General features: G+C 45.2%; 1 protein-coding gene across 2 annotated transcripts in view; it reads left to right on the top strand.

Annotated features, from left to right (window-relative positions):
* Nucleotides 1–13599, top strand: part of LOC310990925 (tetratricopeptide repeat protein 28-like) — a 172072-nt gene that overhangs the window by 154065 nt on the left and 4408 nt on the right. For both annotated transcript variants that reach the window (XM_083978486.1, XM_083978487.1), the window contains exons 11-20: nucleotides 2513–2642; nucleotides 2733–2951; nucleotides 4958–5117; nucleotides 7718–7858; nucleotides 10857–11001; nucleotides 11172–11351; nucleotides 11546–12090; nucleotides 12750–12997; nucleotides 13103–13227; nucleotides 13332–13563. In XM_083978486.1, the coding sequence (XP_083834612.1) occupies nucleotides 2513–2642; nucleotides 2733–2951; nucleotides 4958–5117; nucleotides 7718–7858; nucleotides 10857–11001; nucleotides 11172–11351; nucleotides 11546–12090; nucleotides 12750–12997; nucleotides 13103–13227; nucleotides 13332–13563 (2125 nt within the window). The remainder of the gene's footprint in view (nucleotides 1–2512; nucleotides 2643–2732; nucleotides 2952–4957; nucleotides 5118–7717; nucleotides 7859–10856; nucleotides 11002–11171; nucleotides 11352–11545; nucleotides 12091–12749; nucleotides 12998–13102; nucleotides 13228–13331; nucleotides 13564–13599) is intronic.

Genomic DNA, 13599 nt, shown 5'->3' with positions numbered 1-13599 from the left:
AGCATGGAATATCCCCTTAACATCTCTCTTTACAGTCTGTCCACACACCGCAGCTTAAGAGTTTTTTTTTTTAGCTTTGTGTATCCAGATACGAGTCTGTGAGCGGTCCGCCAACAGCAGTGGCTGTCACGTGTGTCTGTAGGGATGTTATTCAGCTGCTTTCATTTCTAAAAATCTAGTCCAAAGCATTCCTGCTATGATACACGCACACTAGGTACATCTATGTGACCCAGATAGCTTTGTTTTTTCGGTCTTGCATCATAGTCTTCAAAAAGTAATGTTGTCTGTTTGCAATTATCTGTAACAAGAGTTGGGAAAGAAAGACTGAACCAAGGTGGTGACTAAAGCAGAGGATCATGAGTCATATTGAGGAATGTGTTCAATTAAACCAAGATATTATTCTAAAAGGCCAGTGCAACATATTTTCCACTGCATGTTTGCTTTCCACTTTAACACTTGACCATGAGTGCATGTTAACACTGCGATCCAGTGCTTTGCCACCAACAGTTTATACCACAGCAATGTTTAGACCCCCCCCCCACCCCCCACCACCCCATGAGCTTGTAGCTCCCCGGGCGAATTGGAGGTGGGAAAGGACACCGTTATCCTCCCGAGTATGGATCACATGGTTATTCATGAGCCGGCCTGTTGCTACACATGACCTTGACAAATGCCCCGACCCACTTCAAACCTCATTTGTACGGGCTTGTGTTGTGATTCATCAAGCATCCATAGGTGCTGGAGTGAGAGTACTTGACCTCATGTTCCTCACTCTCTACATATTTAAACCCAATTGTAGCTGAACACCCCAGCTGTGACATTGATGTTCACCGTGACACACCGACTGATGCGTCGCGATTCTAATCAGCTTTTTTCAGCAGAGCTCACATTCATATCTAAGGAGAAGCGCTAATCAATACATTCATGTTTACTTGAATATCAGTGGTCTATTGTAGCTTGAGCCTTTTTCAACCTCTGATATCATCTGTCATCAGAGTTCCCCCAGGGAGGGTACTTTACAAAAATCATTAGAGGTACGCGTGTATCAAGCTCCACTCGCACTACCGATTCAGTGTGACATTGACATTCACTTAACATGTCAGATAAAAGCCATGTTGGTGTCAGTGATGGTAAAACACGGGAGTGCTATCTGAATGCATAGCAGCCGAGGAATGTGGCAGATTTCACCTGAACCGCCGCCAAGCAAGTCACTGTGCGGACGCAGCAGATTCGGGATTGTTTCTCTTTTCATGTGTTAGCCAGGAGGGTCAGGCCAGAAGAAAGGCACTGTGAGAAATTAGTTTCACTCTTAAAGGGATGTCTGCAAGTCTCACAGATTAAACTAGCAGTGCAGCAATCAGCCCACAGCCCTATCAGCAAAATCAGCCCGAGACTAGCAGCTCCGTCTACGAGCACTAATGCAGCAGAGCTCGCTGATTCTCTGCTGATCTCCACTCTCCCTCTTCACTCCCTCTGACACACTTTTCCTGCATGACCTTGGGATATGTCAGACGAGCTACAGAGTATGCATATGTGTACGCTCACAAGAGACACACTCACACACACACACACACACACAGGCAGGCAGGCAGGCTTTCTCTCTTTTTTTCCCACCAAACCCACAGTGCTGATAGAATCCATTTCATCCACACCAGCAACTTTATCTCTACTGCAGTTCTTTGTCTTGTATGAACTATTGTCAAGCAGTGTGAGCAGAGCGCTTTACCGTCTCTGCTGGCACTGGACTCCTAGAGAGAGTGGCTTTATAGCAGTCCCAGTCATCCTACAGGGCTGCCATAGGCACAGAAATAGGAAATCAATAAAGGCCTCCATGAATCAGCACTCCTGGCCAGCGCCCGCTTGGCCAGTGTGCAACAACGCCTGCTGCGCCACCTCTCCATTGTCTCTCTCCTCTCAATCCAATGTCTGGTGCTGAATAGAAAGGGCCAATGAGACAGAGAGACCTCTCGAGTTCACAAAGCATTTATTTCCTTGGATGCAGCCCATCTAAAATGGCCAGGTAATGGTTTAGCTCCTCATTGCCCTTTCCCACGTTAAGGCGTGTAAGACCTGAAGAGTGGTTTACTTGTTTGATGGTGATTCATCAAGCTACATTACAGTACTCTCCTCTGTTGAGAGAGAAACAATAATTGGAAGGAAGCAAGTCTGGGCAAAGATCATCAGTGAGGTGGTCTGCTACCATCTAGTGGCCGAAATAATTCTATCCCCAAAAGTCCAATAGTAGCAGGTTTCAATTTGTTGCAATTGTATCTACAACATGTTTCTCAAACCCCCTTGACTGCTTTTATTTATTGTATGATTTAGCTCTCTGTGAATCAATCCTATAACAACGATGCCAGTGTCATGCATTACCTTTTGAGATCCATAGGACCACCCTCGACCTTCAACAATAAAAGCTGAATTTCACTGTCACTTCATAATTTTACTATATGTAAACTGTCAAATCAATGACTCTGAGAATAAATATCTTGTGGTTGTTGTTTATCATCAGCTCTACCGGGCGTCTGCGCTGTTTGAGACCATCCGCCATGAAGCCCAGCACAGCACAGACTATAAACTTTCCCTGTTTGACTTGCAAACGTCCTGCTACCAGGCGCTCCAAAGGGTCCTCGTCAGCCTGGGTATGTTTGTTCATAGTTCTCATATCTTTGTTAGATTCCAAGGTGTTAAGTTTGATGATTGACTGACTGACTGACCTCTGAAAACCACAGGCCACCATGACGAGGCCCTGGCAGTGGCAGAGCGGGGTCGTACACGAGCCTTCGCTGACCTCCTGGTTGAAAGGCAGACAGGCCAGCAGGACTCGGATCCCTACACCCCGGTGACGGTGGAGCACATCCTGGACACCGTCAACAGCCAGAGGGCCTTAGTGCTTTATTTCTCCATGGCTGCTGGTTACCTGTACAGCTGGCTGCTGGCTCCAGGAGCAGGTAAGAGTTTGTCTTTTCCATTATAATATCTCTATATCTTAATGGGATGATAAGATCCTGTCATGTTTGGCAGCTTCCCCGCCCGCCTCTTTTAGAGACCATATGTGTTTGAATAATCATTTGGTTCATTCATTTCAAATTTCTTTTACTCAGGTTAATATGGATTAGAAATATGTGTCATATGTTGACACTGTGACTGGAAACTTGACCTACTAGTGTTTCTCAGTGTCCTTTGTTCCCCACATTTGAGATGGAAGTAATTTTCTAATTGTATGTATTACTACTTTTTCATTATTTTTAAGTTGATCTATTTCCTGTGCACACAACAACATACATAACATTGATATTAAAACACAAAATCAAAAATATATCATAGATCCCTATTGAATATGAGCAGTCAGTCAATATTTAACTACAGTGATCTAACAAGATATTTACAAAAAGGTAAAATAAACCAAAAAAAAACAAAGCTGTAACAGCAAAGAAGGTGAAAGTACATACACACAAATACACAGGGGTGCATACACACACACACACACACACACACACACACACACACACACACACACACACTTTCTTGTTTGAATCAAAGCGGATAAAAGGCCTAGAGGCTGTGGCTTGTTTCTAGCTGCAGGGGTAAGAAGGCCAGCTTTAACACCAAGTGGCAGTGCCACCTGCCACTCCACTGTTAGGATTTGCCCCCTGCCTCGCTCCTCACCCCAGAAGGCATCTGCCAGTGAACCATGCTAATTGATAGTGACACAGCCAAACAACACAGGCAACATCTTCACACATGCCAACAGGAAATCACGTTGCTGTTTGCACCGTCTCAAAAAATAATTTCTCTCGGTTTGCTTTTCTTTTCATTTTGTTTTGGTATTGCAGCACTTTTGCTCTGCTTTGTGCACCTCTTCACTCGTGTTGACACGAGTAACACCAACTGAGGCGAAGAGATTGTTGTGCGGTTTGTTTCTGTTACTCATGAAATCCCAGTTTCAATAATAAGCAAAGCTGCAGGTGAACCTCGGTGCATGTCACACGACTCGTGTTGCTGCCGTACTGTAAGTTGTTCTCTGGCTCTCTCCCGCTCTCTGCTGTAAAAAGAGGAAATGAGAGCCGTGACCCATGTCCCACGCCACCAGGCCCGAACATTTGATCAAATCCAGCTCCCAGGCAACCAGATGAACCTGACCCCCCAAGCACTAGTCATACGGAGGGGAGGAACACTACAGGGACAAGTGGAGATCTTCAAAGCGCTGAATGTTGCCCCGGGCTAAGAGGGAGCCACTTGCTCACTAATCGTCTGTCTGTCACTTCCTGGCATTCCCTGGCATCCAGCTGGCACAGGAACATGGCTGCTGCTCTAAACAGCCTACATTCACTAAAAAGGGTCTTCTAAAGTCTTAATTACTTCAGTTGTAAAAATTATGTGATATTTTATAGACCTGAATGTGAGCACACGTGTGCACACACACACACAGAGTACACTTGGATCACAGATACTGTCCATTCAAATGCTTTTCATGCAAGACATTCAAATGAGCACATTCATGCTTACACAGCATTGATACTCCAACACCTCCTGCACACACACACACACGCACACAGCGTACAACATACATACACATACACAGCCTGTACTCCATCCCCCAGCGTGCTCTTCCCTGCCCCCCTCTGATGTTCTGCTGGAAACTCAGCTGAGCTCTCGTGGCGGGCAGCAGATGGCACAGGCAGCCTACTCTTATCTTTTATTGAACGTTATTTGTTTTATTCATTTCACTCCGCAGATGCACTACTGCATGTGGCCTCACTCACAGTGTTGAGCTGAAATGGTTCAGTATTACTCTCTTTCATGAGAGAGTGAAACAAGCATATTAGAAAAAGAGGCGTGAATAATGGTTCCATTCAATTATTTTTTGTTATTAAACTTTCATTTCATGAACATCTGAAAAAAGTCAGTCATGCTTTCCTATGTCCCCCTTCTCTTTCTCACTCTCTGTCCACAGGTATCCTGAAGTTTCATGAGGTGTACCTGGGCGAGGGCGTGTCAGATGGGGTATCAGACTTCCAGGAGGCTGGTAACAGTGGAGTGATCAGTGGCTCATCGCTGGAGCAGCACATTGCCAGCGCCCGGGAAGCCCTCGGAGTTGAGTCTTATTACAGCAGGTGAGATGATAACAGCGTCAAGATGGAAATTAAAACTCTTTGTTTGTTTTTTTGAGCTCATAACATACCCATTTAACTGTAATTATTAAAACGTATTTTTTTCCTAATACTCCACACTTGAGTTGATGACTTACTATGTTTTGAGGTTTTGATGTTATGATGGCCAGCAGTTGTGACAATTCCTCTCAATTCATGATCAACCTCAGCATTTAGCCCTAACCAGATACATGTTCAGTACAGAAGAATCTTTTCTTGATATTCAGTTTTGATTTGATTTCAGAATGTGATAAGCAACATGTGTCTGTTGTTGTTGTTGATCAGGTGTGTATCTACAGTAACAAACCTAACTGACAGATTAAGAGGACTTAGCAGTTACATCTTGTTCTTGTTTATCAGGCTACAGTCACACTATCTGGCTTCATGTTGACACACATCAGGTTATGTGCGTTCAAGTACTAAAATAGAATACATGATATCTCAAAACGTACATCACGTTGTTCAAGTATAAAAACAGAGTACATAATATCACAGAACATATCCAATTGTAACAAAACTTCCCGTTGTTGTGAACACAATACAGTATGAGGGAATTTCTTCAAACTTCCACCTAAACTCAAGGATGAACTCCTATGTTGGTTGTTGGCCATCACCCCAGAATTCATTTGTTAATTATGGAAGTATTTCACACAAATGTCTAATAGGATAAAATAATAGAGTGATCAACTTCACTGTCGCATCATAATGTGACACTGAATGCTGGAGCCCAGGGACAGAAGGGGAGATTGTGACCATGTTTGCGTCTACTCGACTGCCTGGCAGAGGCATGCAACCACAAGGCGGTAATTCTAGTTTACTGAGGGAGAAGAGCGGCCAAGAAAAAAAAAAAAAAAAGCACCCACATTAAGTTTATTGACAGAAAAGCGAAGGAGCGGCACTACAGACCACACTGTTTAACAAGTACTCTATGGAAAGCCCTTGTTAACCAGTCATCAGAGGGTATTGTAAAAACAACAAACAACATTTTATCTTCAAATGTAGTCCAAACACAGAACGAAGATTAACACTCAAACCAACTTAACCCCGGAGTTAGCTGAAGAAGGGTTATTTTATCATTCAGAGTCTGTGTGTGAAAAGGTATTATTCTGCCCCATTGCACCCTGTGATGACAGCCCTCCACTACCTGCTTAAAGTACTCCGCTCTCTCCCCAGTGGGAATAAATGAGACGGAATAATGGCACTTTGGATAGCCAGACAGTTGAACCCACCTAACAAACAGCGAACGTGACAAGTAAAGGAAGAGAGAGAATGGGTTTACTGAGAGCATCAGGAAGAATGGGAAGAAGGTGGAGCTGAGATTGTAAAATCAAAGTTTAAGAGACAGAGTGCTGATGAATAAAGAGCTACAGTAACAGACAACAGGGAACACAGCCAGAGGGGGCTCGGTGGGAGGAGATGGAAAAACGTGGCGGAATATATTGACAGTAAAAATCACCCTCCGACACCCATGAGCATGCACTGCGTTTGACGTTAGCCTTGTTTCTCTAGTTGCTGTTTGATCCATAGTGCCCAGCTGGTCTGCCCAGTGCCAGCTCCTGCCACCCCTCACAGCCTGGCCCTCCTGCCCCATTACCAGCTCATTTACTACTCCAATAGGAAGTTGCACACACACCACTGCGCCTGGATGGGCACAATATGGCACCACTTACCAGCCCATTCATTCTCCAGAGTGCAGAGAAAGGGAGGCAGGACTCTGTAATGTGTGGAGAGAGAGAGAGAGAGAGAGAGAGAGAGAGAGAGAGAGAGAGAGAGAGAGAGAGAGAGAGAGAGAGAGAGAGAGAGAGAGAGAGAGAGAGAGAGAGAGAGAGAGAGAGAGAGAGAGAGAGAGAGAGAGAGCAAATGAATGGGATGGAGAAGAATGGGGAGAGTATGTGTGCATAGGACTGAAAGAATGATAAAGAGAGGGAAGGATGCAGCCCTTTGTGACAGTTGAAATTTATGTATGAATACATGAATTTTATGTTTGCAACTTTTTTTCCAGTTCACTCATATCTGTGTATATAGGAACCCCGGGAGAACGAATGTCAAATGAGGCGCATACTGCAAGGATTTAAAAAAAAAAAAGAAACAGCAATGGTGTAGCGGGAGCATGAGGTGATGAGAGATCCCCTGGTGCAAGTTCACACTCTGCTACCGTGAGAGCAAGAAGCTGATATAAGAGTTGCATGATATGGGTACATCAGAAGAGAGGTTCAGACTTGAGGAGAGGGATGGGGGAGAGCGGTGGCGAGGTAGTGATTGTGGGGGGAGTGGTGGACTCCCCACTGACTGGATCAGCATCACCAGCATTATAATGAAAGGATTTAACTCTGCTTACCATCAGGGTGTTGGACCAAGCCTGGGAAATTAGGCCAAGCGCGCGTGGGTCGAACTGTGTGTATTTTAGGCAGATGAGGAGTGTGTGTAGTTGATTTATCCGCAGAGAAACAATCTAAGTCTGTGTATTGTCTACTTTGCTGAAGTGCCTTTTTCTTGCCAACATTTCAGTGGCTGTGCATGTCTCTAACTGCATCTCTCGCCCCCCCCGCCCTCCTCCTTTTCAGAGGGTGTTCCAGCAGCGAGACAGAGAGTGAGGCTGGAGATTTGTTGGACCAACAATTCGAGGAGCTCAACAACAAGCTTAATTCTGTCACCGATCCAACGGGCTTCCTGCGCATGGTGTCCAGAAACAACCTGTTCAACAGGTAGGAGATTGTTGCGAATCACCTGGATGCTCTTACAGACTGTCTTCTGTCTTAATCACCAAGCCTCTACTCAGACCTACTTTCCACCAAAAAGGGGGGGAAAAAAAGAAAAAGATTAAAAATATCTGCTATGGTAAGGAGATTCGTGGGTATTGTGGCTCATCTGTGAAAGGAGTCTTTTCTCCATTGTTTAGCCAGCGCAGAGGCAGCATGTGAATCCTCCTTATTAAATAGACTGAGTAGAGCCAAGCTGCTAAAGCCCTTATCAACTGCCTACTCTGATGAAGCCTTGGTGTGTGTGTGTGTGTGTGTGTGTGTGTGTGTGTGTGTGTGTGTGTGTGTGTGTGTGTGTGTGTGTGTGTGTGTGTGTGTGTGTGTGTGTGTGTGTGTGTTGGTGTGTGCGTATGTGCTTGCCAGCCACAGACATTGAGACCCATGTGGTTATAAGATGTTTGCCCTGTCTGTGTGTTTGTTGCAGTGATTTACAACGGTGGAGTTTTCTGTGAGTCTGCCTGCGGCTTGTTCCGAATACTACTCAATGACACTAAGCAAAGTATTCATTTACATAGCGCTGATTGGTAATGTATGTCAATAGAACGTGTGCGTGCATGCGAGTGTGTGTGTGTGTGTGTGTGTGTGTGTGTGTGTGTCTGGGTCATACTTCCCTGTCCTCGTCCACAGTTGAGCTGCTCTTTGATGAGAGGGTAATTCCGGCTTTAATTGAGTCTTGGTGCTCATTAAGCCTCTTTAATGGGTTGCCGGTAATAATCCACTCATTCTTTTGGGCCTCAAAAAAGTCTGAATTATAAAGCTCCTCATGCTTATGAGCCTACGTCTATCACATTTCTAAAGCAAGAGAAAGGGAAGAAAACCTCATTGTCATTTCAAGTCACACTGTACATCTTGGGGTTTGATGTCAGTTAATGTACATTAATGCGCTTTTCAAGGCTTCCCATTGACTTCACTTCTCCCCTATCGCTTTTCCTTAACATGTTGAGATCTAAGCTTAAATAGTGTGAGCACTGCAGTATTTCCACAATTACTCATAATCAAGAGAAAGGATTAAAACATAATAAACTCTAATTGAATGTCATTTGAATCAAAATAGGTGAGAGAACAATATACCCAACATTCGAAGATGTGTGCTCCTTGGTGCAGTATCGTAATTTGCCGTGATTATCGATTGTCCTATTTTAACACAGATCTAATCTTCACCAGGGAGCTTGGAAGGATTACTATGAGAAGGTGATAATGAAAGTCTTCTCATGTCTAATCCCCTCGGTGTGTAATTGAAACCGTTTTTGTGCACAACGACGGCATAATGAGATTGATGTTCTTGATGAAGTTGTCAGTGAAGAAGCAGTAAACACTGATAGAACAGGATGCCTGCATCAAAAGAGTGCAGTGGTCACTTGGTTGAAGTTAGAGCACGCGTTAATCAGGCCTTTCAGCTGCAGACCAACCCAGGCCTTCAGCCTTCATCACCTTCAGCCTCACTGCTCTCAGGCTTTTCTTTCCACTGTTTCCCACTACACTTGACACTCACCTTCTCTTGGCTTATCCTTTGCCTTCTCCCTCATTCTTCATGTCAGGCTAACAAACGATTGTTTGCTTTCCCATGGAGGCTCATGCCAAGGCTTGGGAGAGAGACAGAGTGTTGGGAGGCTGGAGGAAAGCCAGTGGCCTGGGGCTACCAGAAGGGCAGGATAGATGTCTGTTGGCTGGGGCCCGGAAGAAACTCTGGCTGGTGGAGCAGATGGAGAGTAGTGACAAGTGCAGCCATAAAAGCTTGGCCCTGTGTGCCGACAGCACCAAAGGGTTCTAACCCCACAGCCACCATTAGCACAGTTCTCAGTATGTCGTGTGTCTGTGCCTGAGCAGGGCGCTGTCAGTCCTCTCACATAGCAGACATGCCTCAAACACTCTGGGCTGTTACCTTATTTTTCTCAGTTTCAGAAACACAAACTACAGTTATGTTATTGGCAGAGTACTGAGGACACTCTCCAACACATCTTCCATCATCTGGAAGCTCTGAGTTTTGATTAAATGTAGAGTAGCTCCCTGTATAAAAAAACGTAGACATACACTCTGCTCTCTCATTCTGGCAAGCTGATGACATGGAGTGCCTCTTATTTCTGTAAGATCCAGACTCCCACAGTGCAATACTGCCATCTAGTGGAGATTACTGACAATGCTGACATATCACCCTTATTAATATTTGCTCATGCCATATGAAATTGTATCTGCATTCACAGAGTAGCACATCACAGAGGAGGTCCACTATGGTCTGTCCTTATCTACATCATATTTTGTGCTTAGATTTTTGATATTTGTAGTTTTTATGGTTGACTGTGTTGAAAGAAAAAAGAGAGGGGGTATGCCTGCATTTTGGTAGCCACAGAAAGATTACTACTTTATTTGCACACACAACGTTATGGCCCAGCAGCTAAAAAAAAAAAAAAAAAACATTGTGCTGCTGCTGCTGCTGTTTTATGCTGCTGCCACACACACAAAGACAAAAAATAGGTGCTGCATCGGATGAGTGTGGGTTTTCCAAGAGCCATATCTGTTGAAGTTAGATGCAGAGCTTGTCAACCACATTTCCAGCACATCTGGAAATGTCATTACGAGCAGCTGAGTGGTTTTGTGTTAAAGGACAGTTTGATGCACAACATACGTGAGTTATTATAAAGCAAGACTGAATGGAGGAAAGAACTGACTAGCCCAAGGAATAAGTGATGCTGGTGATACGTTTAGAGTTTAACTTAAACTTGAACAAATTGAACAACAAGTTTTAATGTGGGACAAAAGCATCTACTTGATGAAAATGATAGATTTCTGTATATCTGGATGACAGACACTTGTTGACACTGTATTTTTGAAACAATTACCGTATATCCATGATGGAGTGTCCTAAAACCGTCGCGAGCCTGCCGAATAAAAGTATCCTGTACAGAATTAACACTGTTGTTGCATGTGCTGTTTTGTGTTTATGCAGGAGTTGCCAGAGTATGACCAGCCTGTTCAGTAACACCATGTCTCCTGCCAAAGAAGGGAACTCTTCCCTGCCTCGCCGCTCCAGTAACCTCGGCAAGCCTCCACTCCGGGCACTTTATGATTTGCTCATTGCACCTATGGAGGGGGTGAGTGCTACCTCTATGGGTCATTGCCTGCCTGTTGGGTTGTTGTGTGGTAGTGAGGAGCATGACAGGGGGTGCAGCCATGACATAGAAATCAAAAAAGGCACCACGTATTGCTTGAATGCTATTTTGTGTATGTGTATTTTCCATACTAATCCTTTTTGTCTTGACAGGGCTTGATGCACTCCAGTGGGCCTGTTGGCAGACACAGGCAACTGGTGATGGTGCTGGAGGGGGAACTGTACCTCATCCCCTTCGCCCTGCTGAAGGGAAGCTCCTCGAATGAATATCTGTATGAACGCTTCAGCCTCATCGCTGTTCCCTCCATCCATGGCCTTGGATCCAATGCAAAGGTTGAACTTCCCATTCAGATTATTACTCATAAAATAATTCAATATTTCTATTTAAAATTCCTGTAAATAGTCCAGTCATGAATTCTATATTCATCTGCTTTATCAAGAACCTATTAGGCCATCTTTCATGGATAACAGAATTGAATTCCTTACATTGTAGAGCTAGGATTTAACACTTGTTTCTGTGCTGTCAGGCTCACTCTCGGCGCCCAGGACCAGCTCCATGCGGTGGTGTCTCAATGGCAGCAGTGGTGGGGAACCCTCGGCTGCCCTCACCTGTGATGGACCGCTGGCTGTGGGGACCCATGCCCTCCGCAGAGGAGGAGGCTCTGATGGTGGCTGAGCTGCTGGGATGTCAACCTCTGGCTGGCTGTTCTGCGACCAAGGAGAGGGTGATGAGTGCCCTCACACAAGCTGAGTGCGCCCACTTTGCCACCCACATCTCCTGGAAATTGGCAGCTCTGGTGCTCACCCCGAATCCCGAGAGCGTGCCTGGTGGGGCAAGTGCCAGTGTGGGAGTGGGCACAATGGGGAGAGGTGCAGGGAGCAGGAGAGGCAGCAGCGGACGAGGCAGGAAGGGCTCCATCGGAAGCGGCTACACCATCCCGGAGTCTCTCCACATGCAGGATGACAGCAGTGATGTGGAGAGTATCTGTGACAGCCCACCCCTCCAGGAGTTCCTCCTCACAGCTGCAGACATATTGGACCTGAGGTTGCCTGTCAAGCTGGTGGTGCTGGGGTAGGTGCACTGACTAGGACAGCAAATTTAAATCTTTGTCTATTTTGTTAAGCAAGAATCAAAACTACAAGCATACCAAGAACTTTGTCTGCTTAGGAAAAAACATACTACAACATAGGTAATGAGAATAAGGTAGCTTAACCTAGGAAGCTTCAGAAAACAAATAATGCTTTAAAGGGATAGTTCAACATTTTGGCAAATTGGACCATTGCCATAATCCCTATTAGTCATAGCAGTAGGTTGGTTAACTTTATTTGTCGGTGCAAGCTATTTTTAGAACGGAGTTGTTATTGAGGCAAATGCAGTGACTGCTTGCCGAAAAACAGCCCCTGACAGGAACGTGCATCAGCTGTTTTGCATGAATTTAGCTCGAAAAACAACTCTGTCTCACAACGTTCCATTATTATCTCATAGAAACCAAGAAATCCCATTAGCCTCCGTATAGCGTAGCTCTGAGCAGCTCGCGGCTCTGCTCCACCGTTCTAAAAAATAGCTTGCACCAACAATTAAAGGTAACAAACCTACTGCGATGACTATAGGGATTATGGCAATGGGCCAATTTGCCAAAATGGTGAACTATCCCTTTACATTTTAATCAAATAAACATTTTAATATTTCCTTACTAAATTATCCACATGTTTGTCTCATTGTGGCTACAGCTCATACCAAGAGTCCAGCAGCAAGGTTACAGCAGACGGTGTTGTGGGATTGACCAGGGCCTTCCTGGCAGCTGGGGCTCAGTGTGTTCTCGTGTCCTTGTGGCCCGTCCCTGTGGCAGCCTCCAAAGTTTTTGTCCATGCATTCTACACTGCCCTGCTGAATGGGACCAAGGCGAGCGCGGCACTGGCAGATGCTATGAAGACTGTCCAGAGCAGCAAGCAGTACTCACACCCCTCCAACTGGGCAGGTTAGAGCTGGCATTCACTCGTGTCTTAATTCTACATTTCCATATTAAAAATAGATGAACATTTAATGGAGTTTTTTTTATTTTATTTGCATTTTTACTGTCCAGGATATATGTTGATTGGCAACGATGTGAAGCTCAACAGTCCATCCTCCCTCATCGGCCAAGCTTTGGCAGAGATTCTGCAGTATCCAGATCGAGTGCGTGATGCTCTGAGAGTTTTACTGCACTTGGTGAGACACGGACACATGCGCACTGACATGAAGTTATCTACTGTAGCTAATGTCAAAACGCTCCACAAAAAAATGCTGATGCTGCACTACCATCCTCTTTGCAGGTGGAGAAGTCTCTTCAGAGGATACAGAACGGCCAGCGTAACTCCATGTACACATCTCAGCAGAGTGTGGAGAACAAGGTGGGGGGCGTCCCGGGCTGGCAGGCCCTGCTGACAGCTGTGGGCTTCCGACTCGACTCTGCCGGGCCCGGTATCCCTGCTGCTGTCTTCTTTCCCACTGCTGACCCTGGAGACAGGCTTCAGCAGTGCAGCACCACTTTACAATCACTACTGGGTGTGTACCTGAGTCAGGCTTAATTAGTCTTCTTTT

The sequence above is a fragment of the Trachurus trachurus genome, assembly GCF_905171665.1.
Source record: "Trachurus trachurus genome assembly, chromosome: 9".
NCBI classification, from domain to species: Eukaryota; Metazoa; Chordata; class Actinopteri; order Carangiformes; family Carangidae; genus Trachurus; species Trachurus trachurus.
Note: the sequence above shows the minus strand (reverse complement) of the source record. Positions and strands in the feature narration are given on the sequence as shown.